We start from the raw sequence: 15,680 nt of genomic DNA on the forward strand, positions 1-15,680 counted from the left end.
TGATGTAGCAAGACGTGTTTAAAGTCACTAATTCACGTGCCGAAGTCAGATATACGAACGAAGCGCTTCGTCCGTGTCAGTTTTTTTTTTTTCGTTCTTGTGTTTCTCCTCGTGCTAGCTAGCTGCGACAGATCAATACTGCGCCCAAAGGATCACGTTATCGGGCTCACGTTTGCTACGTATTCTTTGGCTGAGTAAAGAATGACGCAACAAGCATGACACCAAACGTCAACACAGAGAGTGCTCTGTTGTTCTTGTGTTTAGGTTATGCGCGTATAAATCAAAGCATTCGGTTTAAGCGACAACTGACCAATGTTTACGAGCAGCCCATCGCAAGCTCGGCTACATGCTCTTTCACGAGAAGGGGTATTACTCACGGTCACTTCTCTGCTGAGGTATTCATCGGCCAGCTGAAGAGCCTGATCGAGGCTCATGTCCGGCGACAGCAACGACAAAATGTGTTCCATCGCGTTTATTTGCCAAGGCAGCCACACACTGATCAGGTCCTGCGGTAGAGCGGTCGGCGCGACGTCCACCGCGACCAGGCGCTCCACAGCAGAGGGCTGCGAGAATGAATTGTAGCGACAAGAACGCGATGAAAAAAGAAAGTAGGAAGAAGAGAAAGAATTTCGGCAGGGACACTTAAGACTTGCTTACGTGTGGGAATGCGAAAGCATTACTACGTTTGTACGTCTCGGAACGTCATGAACAAGGTCGTGTTAGACACGCACGGTGTGGTGCCACACATCCTCCCCACTGGCTGCGCCGTCACGTGACCAATGACGCACTCGCCTGGCCGCGCCTTTATTCAGCCACATGGCTGCGACGTGACGTGTAGCAAAGAAACGAGCACTAGGCATACCTTTATAGCAGGGCACAACAGTGGAAAGGTCGTGGTGACGGGAACTTGTATATGCAAAAGCGTCACAAAAGTGCGTCCACACAGGTTTCGCGTTTTCTAGAGCTATAGACGTAGTCAGTTCGTGATCTCCAAATTTCATGCAAACCTCGTAATATCAGAGTTTCAACACTGCTGTTATTTTTGTCGTCTTCCAGTGTCAGAAATTTTGCGTTATCCCAATTTGGGTATATCTGTGTACGTCAAATACAAGTCGTATGTTGTGCCAAAAGTGTACTGCGTTTGTACGAAACAAAAATACGTGCTGCAACGATTCTGCATAGCGGGAAGTGTGCTCGTCTCGCATCCCTGTGGCTCGGGTTCGATTCCCACTCAGTCCGAACCGCGCAAAATTTTCTTGTCGACGACACTGCTTTATTTACAGGAACTTATTAGAGAAATGTGACTCAATCCGAATGCTTTTCGAGGCGATTTTACTCTTTGCGCCGTCGGCCGTTTTTTGGCACCATCGCTTGGTCCCGTCGCCGTCAACGACGCCGGACTTTCGCTTAGCCCAGCAGTCTACGGAGAAACCAGGAAGCAATTTTTATAGCGCGCGTATAACTGTGAAGTGCAGACGCTGCATTAAGCGAGTTATGCGGCGCTATTCGCAGCCGTTTCGTATGATGCGGCATTCCCTGCTGCTGTGTTGCAGGGAATGTGTGTGCAGGAATGGCAGAGTGTGTGTTCATTACACGGACAGCATGCCGAGGGAACAGTATTCCAGTATATATAACGTTCATCAACATTAGGCCTCATCCCTCACCGCTGCTCCGAACAATAGATACAATTGGCGAACTTACAACAAGCACGGTGGTACCTTCGGAAAAGAAATCGACTGAAGGTACCGAATACGACAAGATCCAGGGCATGCTGGAGCATGTGTATGTGTGTCGTATGTTCTTTTTTTTTCGCGAACGCATTGCGCCCGGCCGCCCAAATAGCGCCGGCCCCTAGATTCTACTTCCCTGTTCCGCATCGACATTCCGTATATGTCATCGCGGACAATACCTGCCCTCAGTGTGCAATGCTGACATTGAGGGCAAGTTTTGGAAATAGTTATACACAACATCGAAGTGGTCCGCGGCGTCATAAGCACTGCTTCGGGATTGTACATACAACTCTATGCATGCCTCTTTATCTGTTCTCGTTATCCTACCACCCCACATTCTTCGCTCGAGCAAAGTGCACAGAATCAGGCTATATATATATATATATATATATATATATATATATATATATATATATATATATATATATATATATATATATATATATATATACATATAGCCCGCCGGCTAAAGCTCACCTTATTTGAACAATTTTTCTCTTTCTTCTTGCCGGTGCGCGCGAATACAGATGCGGTAAAATAATTTACACCCTTAAATGTGTATAAGGGTGCAGATTGGTGTATAACTCGCACCCTTACACCCTTAAATGTGACTAAGGGTCTAAATAAATCTAAAACGCACACCTCTGCACTCCCAGTGTGCACGAATACAGATGCTGTAAGATAATTTACACCCTTAAATGTGTATAACGGTGCAGATTGGTGTATAACTCGCACCCTTACACTCTTCAATGTGACTATGGGTGTAAATAAATCTAAAACGCACACCTCTGCACTCCCAGTGCGCACGAATGCAGATGCTGTAAAATAATTTACACCCTTAAATGTGTATAAGGGTGCAGATTTGTGTATAACTCGCACCCTTACACTCTTAAATGTGGCTATGGGTGTAAATAAATCTAAAACGCACACCTCTGCACTCCCAGTGCGCACGAATGCAGACGCTGTAAAATAATTTAACCCTTAAATGTGTATAACGGTGCAGATTGGTGTATAACTCGCACCCTTACGCTCTTAAATGTGAATAAGGGTATAAATAAAACTAAAACGCACCCCTCTGCACTCTTCTTGGGATGTAATTGGGGTTGAGTTATATAGACCGATTTACACCATTATACGGTTTTAAGTGCGTAGATTATTTTACAATGTGCCCCGTCGCCACATGGCTCCATCGTTTTCGCGCACGTGGACACGAGCATCCACGAGCGTGCAGCAGCGGCAGGCGCCGTGGCCGCCCGTATGCCCAAGATGGCGGCACATCCGCAGTGAAAACTATAGCTTTGACCTTCTAGACCTACCATCAAGAAGGAAGCTCACCCGGTTAACTCTTTCATAAAATTTACTATACTAATCCAGAATTTTATTTTTAAAATGACCTTTTCATATCACCTCCTTACGTGTCACCGCGAATCGACCACAACGTCAAGATACAAGTGCCAAGTTGCCGTACAAACGTCTTCTTCAACTCATTCCTGCCCTAGAAAGCATCCGAGTGGAGCCACTTTCCCGCCTCGGACGCCAGCAATCCGGATCATTCATCTTCTCAGACTGCTGTATCTAAAATTGTACAATGTACAACCTGTCCTCTCTGTAATATCATCAGTCATTGAGAGTATTTTAAATAAGTAAATAAATAAATAAACATACCGCAGCCAAAAGTGTTTTATTTCCGAACAATATCTCAGTGATATTATGCACAGCTGGCTGATCTGCATGCAGTATATAGATTGCGAGGGTAATAAATACTTTCCGAGAGGTATTCATCGCTGTGGTCCGTTATTTCCCCGAGTTTGGACCGCACCAGCAACCAAGTTGTCGAGCAAGGGCGTATTCGCCGTCGACACCCCAGCAGCCTGAGTACATCGTCTAAATTTGCACAAATCTGAACACGGGCTAACCTGTAGAGACAGCACATGCAACACGAGCGATCGATGCTCTCAGCCAATCAAGCACAACCATGCTACGCTGGCACTAATATATATATATAGTCATAAGAAGGCAACAAACACTGACACCAAGGACAACATAGGCGAAATTACTTGTGCTTAATAAATGAAATAAAGAAACGATAAATTAATGGAAATTAAAGTGGATGAAAAAACAACTTGCCGCAGGTGGGAACCGAACCCACAACCTTCACATTTCGCGTGCGATGCTCTACCAATTGAGCTGCCGCGGGGCCGTTTCCCCATCCACCTTTGGTATTTATTTGTCCTAGTAGAACCCTGGGAGTGTTAGCCAGCGCCACCACTCACAGACCTCGGCGGCGGACATGCAACGTCATTTTTGCCGTAGGCGTCACGACAACGTGATCTTTTCGGGTGAAGGCAACTGGTCAATAAACCCACACATGCTACCTGAAGGAATCAATGTTGCCGGATTCGAGACCCTCGTTATGTAATAAACGAGAAGAAAGGAGGTTAACCGAGGGGCCCGATTTTTATGTCATATCATAAGAAGCAGGTTCCCACCTGCGGCAAGTTGTTTTTTCATCAATTTTTTTTCATCCAATTTACGTTTATTTATCGTTTCTTTATTTCATTTATTAAGCACAAGTAATTTCCTCTATGTTGTCCGTGGTGTCAGTGTTTGTTGGCTACTTATGATATGACTGTGTGTGCGTGTGTGTTTGCGCGTGTGCATGTGTGCGTGTGCGTGCGCGTGTGCGTGTGCGTGTGAGCGCGTGTGCGTGCGTCTGTGTGTGCGTGCGTCTGTGTGTGCGTGCGTCTGTGTGCGTGCGTCTGTGTGTGCGTGCGTCTGTGTGTGCGCGTCTGTGTGCGTGTGCGCGTCTGTGTGTGCGTGTGCGCGTCCCTGTGCGTGTGCGCGTCCGTCTGAGTGTGCGTGCGCGTGTGCGTGCGTACACACTTCTCAACCTTCTCAACCCAATTTTCCTTTTTAATGACGGTCTGCGTGCACGTCCGTAAAAACGTGTTCACGAGAGATTGTGAACGAAAGCAATTAATGTAGCGAACAGATTGCAAATGTGCCGGAGATATCGGCCGTCGCATTATGTCCTTCAACGTTTAACGCGCGATAACGCAACTTGCCTATTTTAACAGAAACGGCAACGTGCGCGCACTGCCCATTAAATTCAGAAATAGAGAGAGAGACTAGTGAAAGAGGGAGAGGCTATAATAATTTTGTAGCATAACCCGGTATGTCGCTCCAGAGGATTAGGGGGAAAGGCAAGAAATACGGAGAAGAAAGACTCATAAAATAAGAAGAATATTAATGAAAGATAAGGAGTAGATGGTTATATTTAAAAAAACCCTACAGACTACACATGGGCGCACATACATTAAATATTATTAAAGCCTGCGCCACGCAGAAACGTCACAAGCATGTTTGCAGCACGCTAGGGTCCGCAACACAAGGCGTGCCTCGGCATGGACATTCAAGAGAACTCCTTGAGCGGCAGTCTTTCGAGCGTGTGAAACGCTACCAAGTGTGAAATACGCGAGCCACGTGCCCTTTCGAACACGTTTCGCACTTTGGAGTAGATGCACTGCTGAAATTCTGAATTGGAGAAGCGATCGTCGAAGTGTGACGGTGGTAGCTCGCTGACCTTGGTGACTGCGAGCTTCATGGCCGCCCGTCCGCCCATGCTGTGTGCTACGAGGGCCACCCTGGGCAGGCCCCGCTCGTGCAGGAACAGCTCCAGGTCGGCGCTCATCAGCGCGTAGTCCATGTCATCCGTGTGGGGGCTGTCGCCGTGGTTGCGCAGATCCACAGCGAACACCTGCGCGTAGATAGATAGATAGATAGATAGATAGATAGATAGATAGATAGATAGATAGATAGATAGATAGATAGATAGATAGATAGATAGATAGATAGATAGATAGATAGATAGATAGATAGATAGATAGATAGATAGATAGATAGATAGATAGATAGATAGATAGATAGATAGATAGATAGATAGATAGATAGATAGATAGATAGATAGATAGATAGATAGATAGATAGATAGATAGATAGATAGATAGATAGATAGATAGATAGATAGATAGATAGATAGATAGATAGATAGATAGATAGATAGATAGATAGATAGATAGATAGATAGATAGATAGATAGATAGATAGATAGATAGATAGATAGATAGATAGATAGATAGATAGATAGATAGATAGATAGATAGATAGATAGATAGATAGATAGATAGATAGATAGATAGATAGATAGATAGATAGATAGATAGATAGATAGATAGATAGATAGATAGATAGATAGATAGATAGATAGATAGATAGATAGATAGATAGATAGATAGATAGATAGATAGATAGATAGATAGATAGATAGATAGATAGATAGATAGATAGATAGATAGATAGATAGATAGATAGATAGATAGATAGATAGATAGATAGATAGATAGATAGATAGATAGATAGATAGATAGATAGATAGATAGATAGATAGATAGATAGATAGATAGATAGATAGATAGATAGTGCAAAAGCAACGTTATTGTAATAGCAGTTGATTTATTGCTCAACGCGAAGGCAGGCTATGCTAGAGCAAACTGCTTTGCGAAAGCGTTTGGGTCCCGCCCTCATGTGCTGTTGACTCTGCATTTTTTTTTATCCGTGACAACCGTACGCATGGCGCTAGAGTCGATTCGTATGCATGAAAACGGTTGCACGGATATGCGTGCGGTGTTTCACGGCCATGTTAATTTGACGTCACTGCGCACAAAAACGTTTGAAGCCCAACATGGCGACAACCAGGAATTTAAGAAAAAGCTCTAAGGGCCGTTATATATATAAAAAAGAGCAACCTAAAGTTGAGCTTCATTTTCTTTACCAACAATCAACATATTTCTGCGAAATTAGGAAAAAAGTATAGTTCTGAAAAATTATTACGATAGCCTAAACTGGTTTGTTTCAGTGCCGGATTCCTTGACCCACCTCCTGCGTCAGATTACGCATCTGATGCAGCCTGCGCACCTCCAGCGTCAGGTTTTTTTTCTCTGATACCATAAAACGAACGCAGCGGTTTATATTTAGTCACGCAGAAGAGGCAAAAAATGACGAGGAGAAGGAAAGATGGTCTCTTGGTATGGTTTTTACATTCCTATCTGGCGTCCGTGACATCGCGGGACAGAAACGCAAAAACGTACCGGTGCGCTAGTGAAACTGAACGTTTTTTCTTTTTTTTTTAATTTCGGGCCGAACCATTCACATGGTGGCGGGTTAGCCAGCGAAGCTGTTTAAGTGATTAGGTTTCCCATTATAAATCGTACATTCACACGCACGTATAAGACTATATACCAACTTTATTTCGAAACGATGGTTATCACCGCTTCTTCTTCAGCCGTGTGCTAAATGCGTGGTCTTCCCCATTTTCCCCATTCTTTGTTAAAGTTGCAATGGTCTACCTCTGCAATGCACATTCCGGCTCTTACACACCGCGGCGGTTACCGCCGCGCACGTCCCCGTGTTTTCCCTCCACAACTGCCGCGCCGTTGTATCGAGTGCAGACGACAACAGACGCAGCCGGCAGCAACGGCGGCCATCGCGGGTGCACTCCCCCACTGCAGAGGTACAGCGCGCGGTGAAGTCACGTGTCCTTTCTTTCTTCTGCGCCGTACTATCGTTCGTTATCTTTTTTGTTGACTTTACGTACGTTAGCCAGCCCAGGTACCCCTCCCCCTACGAGACCACGCAGCGCCGCCATCTTTTTTGTTCACTTTACGGACGTTAGCCCGCCCAAGATACACCCTCCCTCCTCTATAGACCACGCATACGGCTCATTCATACATGTCCGTCAGTTAAACAGCTTCGCTTTAAGAAAACAACCTCGAAAGGACACACATCATGCTTGTGACTTGTGTTGTAATGTCTAATGTGTGTGTTGTTCATCATTATTTATAATTATTATCTAGCTTACACATTTTCTTTTTCTTTCTTTCCTTGAATCGATTCAGTTATTATTAGGTTTTCTTGGCGCAAGGGTCAGTTCGGCCAAAGAGCGCCGGACAGATGGTAATATTGATCTGACAATAGTAAGCATGAATCGTGGATGGACGAGAAGAAGGTGAGGTTCGATTTCTGTTAGTCACAACCACTGTGGATGATAACATGGCTGTAAAGAGGCCTAAAAAGTCAGTCGCTGCGTACATTCGTAAAATATGCATCTATTAAAAACATGACAGCTAGTTTTCTGAGTATGTAACGTTAAGACTTTGTGATAGCCGGCTCAAAGGAGGCCAATATCTTCTCCTCCTACTTAACTCAAATTTGAAAACAATAAAATCCCATATCGTGCATTGCAGTGTCATGATCGTACCAGCAATCCACGTAACTTTGATCACACATTTCGCGGGACCGAAGCAATCTGCTAGACAGCCGACACGTCAAACCTCGGAGACGTAAAATAAACAACAAAACAAAATGCTTTAGAAACTTTGTCAAATCTATGCATACTCTTAGTATAGGCACACATGACGAACAACATCGGTAGAGAGAGAGAGAGTAAGTCCACCAAGATTTTCTTACGGAATGCAAGGTTCGTTGCAACTTGGCGAGTTTTCAATGACAGGATTTCGTATTTTACCAGACAATATAGTTAACTTCTTAGAAGTACTTACAGTGAGCATGCGCTAACCATCTGCATATGTTACTGCCGATAGTTGCCCTGTCATGCCCGTGAGGAGGATTCCTTGAAACGTAACCCACCTGTGCGTAGCGGTTTGGTCGAGTTGGTATTATGCGCGATCCGAAGTAAGTATTGCAAGTACGTGCTTCCACGGTTCATTTACTTTTCTTTACTAAACTACTTTACGCACATGCTGCAGTTTACGAATTGTAGCCGGTGAGTTTGCAAGGCGTATCCGCTTGGAATGAATTTCCAGAATGACACCAGTTTGCCTATATGGGCCATGAAGCTCGCCGTAAAAATGCACTGCTGTTACACTCACTTTTAAGGAAACGCCGTTTTATGCATTGAAGCACAAAAGTAACAGGAACACCCGTGTATTTCGTCCCATACTTCGGGAAATGATACCACGAAACTAGTGTCATTCTGGAGATTCACGTAAAGTGGGTACCGTCTTGCAAACTCACCGGCTACAATTCCTACAGTGCAATATGTGCCGTAAAGTAATTCATTAGGAAGCTAGTTAGTTAAATCTTGTTATTAGCTGAACATTCGTTTCGATTTGCCGCGCTACTAATGTAGGCCTCTTCGAATAATCCAGCTCAAGAAGAATAATTATGCAACCTGCCACAGGCATTTTTCACAGGGAAGCTGTTTATGCGGACCATGTGCCGTCGTTGTAGGACTTCACTTAAAAAGGGCCAAGTGACCTATAGCGCTAGAGGAAAAGACAAGCTCAACAGGGGGAAAGGGTGTGAGAATGCTATCTTATACGCGAATCTTATACGGTTGTCACACAGTGCATTTTAGACGATCGAGCCAGGTCGCCATCGAAATTATCGGCGATTGATTCCACCCTGCCGAGAAAGAAACAAATGTTACGCTGGTGGTTTGCGCCCATCGAACAGTGCCCAGCGAATCAAACGCGATACTAGTAGCACGTGGTTGCCGTCACTTCAAGATATGATAGTAGCCGTGAAGTTGTTACTCTTGATTTCAATAAAACTTACAGTACTTGGAAATCAGCACTCACTTTATTCGCGTAGCCCAGGCAAGGACTCAGCTGCCTCGTGTAGTCGCCATTACGCACGCGCACTGCCTTCCGGCTTCTACGCTCGCGCCATTATCTCGGCATGGCAGCTGCCGCCATCGTTACAGGCTGCGCGTCGCATGTTACACAGCAGTTCCGGGTTCTTCCATTTTAACGCGATAGCGTTAAGGAGCTCGTGTCGCAGAAAAGCCGGTGTCGTCGGCGTCAGCGGCGTTGGCCGTGAGCGATAAATCCCAGAAGGCACTTCATAAATAAAAAACATCTTGCAAGATGGGCTGGTGGGAATCTAACCAGGGTCTCCGGAGTGTGAGACGGAGACGCTACCACTCAGCCACGACTTCGTTCCTTCAAAATGGGACAAAATCGCCTCTAATGAATGCGGTGTTGCCTTAGAAACGTGCCGTAGAAAGTTATACTGCGGTGTATATCGGTAATTATGACCATGTAACAGAAGTCGCAGTTTCACGAGCAGCGAAGTACGTTTCCGCTACATTTCTTCTGCGCTCTGCGCACACGCAGAGCCATTTTGCGGCAAACACAGAAGACCCCCTCCTCGCAATGTACGGCGCTGCCCCGACACGTGGCGCGCCACTCGCCCCATGATCGCGTCCGCCTTCATGGCGCGTCGGGGCCCGGCAGGGCCCGGCTATCTGTGCCGATCCCGACGTTTGGGTGGCGTAGCGCGTTTGAGTAGGCGGTGCGAACGGGGTGCGATAACGCTATCGCGTTCCAATCTTGAAGGCGAAGCTTAAGCGTCCTCCAATTTTTTTTATTTCGCCAGCCGAGAGGGGAAGGGGGATAGTTATCACCTTTGCCAATGCCTCCGCCCCGTTGTCAGACTAAACGCCGAACGCAACAGCCGCGACACACCAGGGAGGAGCTTTGCGCCGATCCTAATTCTCTTGCATGCGTAATCATGCGAACGACAGTTAAAATTTGAAGTGGGATATCTCGAAGCACAGATACGCTAGAAGAATTCTTACAACTGATACTGTGTAGAAACACGACTGCCTCTAACTTTTCAATGCAAACATACACACTTAATGCAGTCAACGAAAAGTTAATTATTCAATTTTATATAATTGGGCAGCCGACCGCAATAATTATCGTCTCACTTTGTGTCCCCCTGGCCACATAACTTATCTGCACAGATCTTCTTCGTGTGCCTCCCAGTGCCTAATTTTAAGAAAACCATAAAGCTTAATTATGAGCACTCTGTATATTGACACGTGTACTTATCTTTATCGGGCGACCACGTTTCGCCGCCTAACAAATCTTATCGCACAGCGCGGGACGCGCTCGCATGTATCCGAAGTTTCTGGAAAGTCATCGGTGCTTCTATCCGCAGTCTGTTGTCGCCCAACCTTGTGTTATCTGATTTATTCGCCTAACGCGAATGCTGTAGAACTTTGTGGAAGGCACGCGGGTCCTAACGATTAGTCTGGAACATTCGATGATTCTGTATAAAAGCCGACGCGCTTGACCCGCTGATCAGATTTCCGTCGATCGCCGACTGTGTTCGCCGCTTTCGTTGTGCTATAAGTGTAGCCTGTTTTGTGGGCACAAGTTCGCCCAATAAAAGTTAGTTTTCTCGTTAGTCATCATCGTTAGTCATCATCACCGACAGAGGAACGGCTTTTACAGCAGAGCTCACCCAAGCCATTCTGCAGTACAGCCAGACAAGCCACAGGAGGACAACTGCCTACCATCCGCAGACGAATGGTCTCACGGAGCGCCTGAACAAGACCCTCGCCGACATGCTAGCAATGTACGTCGACGTCGAACACAAGACGTGGGACGCGGTCCTGCCGTACGTAACCTATGCGTACAACACGGCGGTACAAGAAACAACACAGATCACGCCGTTCAAGCTGGTCTACGGCAGGAACCCGACGACGACGCTCGACGCCATGCTGCCGCACGTCACTGACGAGGAAAATCTTGACGTCGCTAGCTATCTCCAGCGCGCCGAAGAAGCCCGACAGCTCGCCCGCCTGCGGATCAAGAACCAGCAGAGGACCGACAGCCGACACTACAACCTCCGACGACGCTTTGTCGAGTACCAGCCCGGTGACCGTGTTTGGGTTTGGACCCCTATACGCCGACGAGGACTGAGCGAGAAGCTCTTGCGTCGCTATTTCGGACCGTACAAGATCATCCGACGTATTGGCGCACTGGACTATGAGGTCGTGCCAGACGGCATTTCGCTGTCACAGCGGCGCCGCTCACGACCTGAAATTGTCCACGTTGTGCGACTCAAGCCGTACCACCAGCGTTGACGAACTTTGGGACTTCGCGTAACTGCCCTTCGGATTTGATTTCTTTTTGTTGTTTTGTTACTTATGTTTCATAAGTGTCCTTTTGTGTTTCGCTCTCGTACGTTTGCAGCATCGGGTCGATGCTTTTTAAGAGGGGGGTATTGACACGTGTACTTATCTTTATCGGGCGACCACGTTTCGCCGCCTAACAAATCTTATCGCACAGCGCGGGACGCGCTCGCATGTATCCGAAGTTTCTGGAAAGTCATCGGTGCTTCTATCCGCAGTCTGTTGTCGCCCAACCTTGTGTTATCTGATTTATTCGCCTAACGCGAATGCTGTAGAACTTTGTGGAAGGCACGCGGGTCCTAACGATTAGTCTGGAACATTCGATGATTCTGTATAAAAGCCGACGCGCTTGACCCGCTGATCAGATTTCCGTCGATCGCCGACTGTGTTCGCCGCTTTCGTTGTGCTATAAGTGTAGCCTGTTTTGTGGGCACAAGTTCGCCCAATAAAAGTTAGTTTTCTCGTTCACAGTATTGCTACTGTGTTCTTCTACGTCACCACCACGTGACAATATAGCTCGCACTGTTAAATCTGAAACAGCTAAATACACATGTGCGCCGTGTATAACTAAAATAATACTGCAGCGATTCATTTCAGAGTCGCCATAAATATCGCTTTAAGGATCACAGCGAGCATTTGACGCACAGCAGACAAAAACAAAGGGATTCATAGGAAAAGAAGCAGTGATATACATGTGTATTACGTTACGACCCGTCGCAGCGGCCAGCGCTTTTGAAACCGCGGTCATGTTCTCCCTGCGGCCAAACAGTGCGTGCAGCGCTACAATCGGCGGCACTGTGGACGCAGTTGCGGCGTCGTCCGATGCGTGGAGAGTGTAAGAGAGGCACACGGCTCCGTTCCTGAAAATAAATAAATAAATAAATAAATAAATAAATAAATAAATACGCATACTGAACGCACTCGCTTCAGTTTACGCGAAGCGAAGCTTTCTCGAAGCGAATAACTAAATGCTGCACATAAGACTAGCTGTTCATCTGCACCGTGTTTTGCATAACACCGATTACGTGCTTGCCTGGCAGTTCGCGGAGATCGCCACCAGAGGAGCCACGTGACCGACGCGACCGCGCAATAGACTACCTCCGGGATCGGCCCAGCTTACTGCATGCTTCCCTGACCCAGGATTATTCGGTGTGCGGCCGACCGAGCAGACGCTTTAATCAAGGAACGATGCACTCGAAGGCACATATTTGTCGCAGTGGGGATATTTGGGTACCGTTTCCCTACATCTTTTTTTTTTTTTTCAAGGCGAAGCTTCCTTTGAGTCTTCCTTAGACTTTTCCACTGCTGCTGCTGTCGCTGTCATGCACGCCGCATAGGGAGGTAGCTCAGAGCATGCGTGCGTGAAATACTGAAATACTTCAAGCCTAAGAGTATTAAGCAAATGTTGTATATTGCGCCATTTTCTTCCGCTGGTAATTGTTGCTTGCTGGTTTGGGGTACCACATCTTTTACCAATATCAACCGCTTGCGCCTCACGCCTTCAAAAGAAAGCTGTTCGAAATACTGTGAAGGCTCCGTGACTAAAACACATTGAGCCACTTTTTAAGGCATTTGGCATAACCCCCCCTTCCCCGGTTGTACGAAATTTTACTCCTCAGAGGGAGTGCCTCAGACGGTACAAAGGAAGTTTTATAAAAAAATAACAGTTTTATGTTACAGCTGTCCACATTAAAATGCAAAGAGCCTACGTACTTAACACGAACAAGTTTGAAATGGTTTATACCCATAGGACCCGTTGTTACGTTTCGCCTACGGCGCGCGGTATAGCCGGCGCGGATGCAACGGACGCCGGGGCTTCGTTCAAAGCGGCGGACATTTTGGCCCGTTCGGAGCTCCCGCAAAGCCTCCCCGCCAAGCGCGTCCAGGCGTGTTTCAGTGCCACGTGTCTTCGTGTGTGTGTGTGTGCCCACGCTTGTCAAAGCGCGGCAGCCGGGGAGAGGAGCTCCCCAAGTGTGAAGCGAGGAGGTCTGATCGGCGCCGGGTTGGCGGATGCGTCACTACACTCGTCTCAACCTGTCTCTCAGCGTTTCCGTGCCCAGTCACGTGCGCATCTGACGAGACGTTCCTCCTTGCCCTCAGCTGCGAGACTATAAAAGCAGCTGCCCCCCGGACGCCGAGAGAGGCTCCGATTTCATCCGTTGAGTTACGTGCTCTCCCGTCTCTCCAATTCGGTCGACCTGACCGCGCGCTCTTTTGCGATGCTAGAATAAACAAGTTGTTCTGTTAGCAGTCGACTCATGCTTTGCCGGGACCTTCGGATGCTTCCAGTGCCCCAGGCCGCCAGGCCAACGCTACCCTTGGGGCTTGCGACCCATTTGCAATAACGGGCGTCAGCACTGAGGTTCCAACACCGTGCAAATTATGGTTGTCAAATGTTGTGCTACACTCTCCCGCATTGATTAGACAGGGGATTTCAATCGATGCACGTAAAGCTAAACAATTCCACATTTGTTATTTTCAGTCGGTTATCTTGTGTTTGTTATCTCAAAGCTGTTTTTCTCTGAAAATGCTTTCATGCTGTTTTAACGCGATAGCGTTAAGTACCTAGTGCCGCAGAAGATACGGCGGCGCCGAAGTCCCGCGTCCGAGGAATAACTTTGTAAAGAATGAAAGACAAGGTATGAGCAACTTTGGTGTTAGAAGAGTGGTTGGGTATGCGTGGTTCGAAATATCATTCCGAACCACGCATGCCCAAACACTCTTCTGTCACCAAAGTTGCTCGTACCTTGTCTTTCATTCTTTACAAAGTTATTCCTCGGAACTTTGAGAACTGCCCACAAATGACATGAAGAAAAAACACTGACGGCGCATACCTTTCATGTTAGATCTTCTCAGAGTGAAATATTAAGAGTACGAAACAATAACAGGAGATCGGCCCGCGCAAGAGGCCGCGTTTCTACCAGAAAGCTTGCCTTCGTGCATATATCGTTTGCCGCCAGCGTTTCCCGGTAAACGTTACGGTTACATAAACGGCAGTTGCCGGGAAGCGTGAGAAGCATTCAGGGGTCTTTGAATGCTATCGCGTTCCACTCTCAAAGGCGCAGCTTAAACGTCCCCCAAATGTTTGTTCGTATGTTCTCTTGTACCACTGCCGAGCCTCTGCATATAGGGTGCGTCGGCCTTGTCCAGCCTTCTCACTGGCTCTTTGCCGGCGCACCCAACATCCTTATAATGTTAATGAAACATATTGTATTATATTGTATTGTAATGTATTGATATAACATGGCCAATCGCGGAATTAGCGCAAATTAAGGGCGCGCAAAAATTTCGTAGTTCAATTTATTTATATATGCTACAATCCGTGGTCGGGATTTTGGTAGGGTGGGAAATATGCGATACATGATTTGGTGCAACAAATTGACTGAGAAAAGAAGAAACATAAGAAAAAAGGTATACAATGCAATATATTTACTCATACACATATATTCATAAACACACATGCACACATACATACGCCATAACACCCTCGGTTCATAGAACGCAATATAGTGTGGATATATAAAAAGAAAGCATTACATGTGGTAATATATAATAAATGTTCTTGGAGTGTATTGTGGCTTCGTTTCTTTCGGGAAAGTCGCTATACAAAGCAATCACGTACCTCGGCTGGCTACAGTAACGGGAGACTCCGTGTCGACGCCAACCCATGCACGTTCTCCTGCTCGTAAACACCCTCGCGTGGCACTGCGCGAAGCTCGCCGAAGCCAGACGCCGAGGCGTCGTCCACAGCGAACGCGCCAGCTGAAGGCCTCGCGTCGCAGCCATGCTGGGAGTAGCCCTTCCCTGCAGTGCGTGGGAGCAACACGAGTCACACATTCAGTTTCGCGACTGGACACACAAAGCGAATCTGACGTCACAATGGTAACGTACTGGGCAAAATGTCGCAGTTTCGCCTGGGAAATAAACCGTCGATTGCAACAGCAAAT

The 15,680-nt window shown here is 46.7% G+C and overlaps 1 protein-coding gene across 2 annotated transcripts in view; it reads right to left on the minus strand.

The window, feature by feature from the left end:
- The window catches only part of LOC126546009 (sn-1-specific diacylglycerol lipase ABHD11-like), a 39,405-nt gene that overhangs the window by 2,594 nt on the left and 21,131 nt on the right, over positions 1–15,680 (minus strand). For both annotated transcript variants that reach the window (XM_050194074.3, XM_072286720.1), the window contains exons 2-5: positions 15,356–15,537; positions 12,437–12,593; positions 5,314–5,487; positions 378–563 (exon numbers count right to left, since the gene is read on the minus strand). In XM_050194074.3, the coding sequence (XP_050050031.2) occupies positions 378–563; positions 5,314–5,487; positions 12,437–12,593; positions 15,356–15,519 (681 nt within the window). In that variant the 5' untranslated portion in view covers positions 15,520–15,537. The remainder of the gene's footprint in view (positions 1–377; positions 564–5,313; positions 5,488–12,436; positions 12,594–15,355; positions 15,538–15,680) is intronic.

The sequence above is a fragment of the Dermacentor andersoni genome, chromosome 3, assembly GCF_023375885.2.
Source record: "Dermacentor andersoni chromosome 3, qqDerAnde1_hic_scaffold, whole genome shotgun sequence".
Classification (NCBI taxonomy): Eukaryota; Metazoa; Arthropoda; class Arachnida; order Ixodida; family Ixodidae; genus Dermacentor; species Dermacentor andersoni.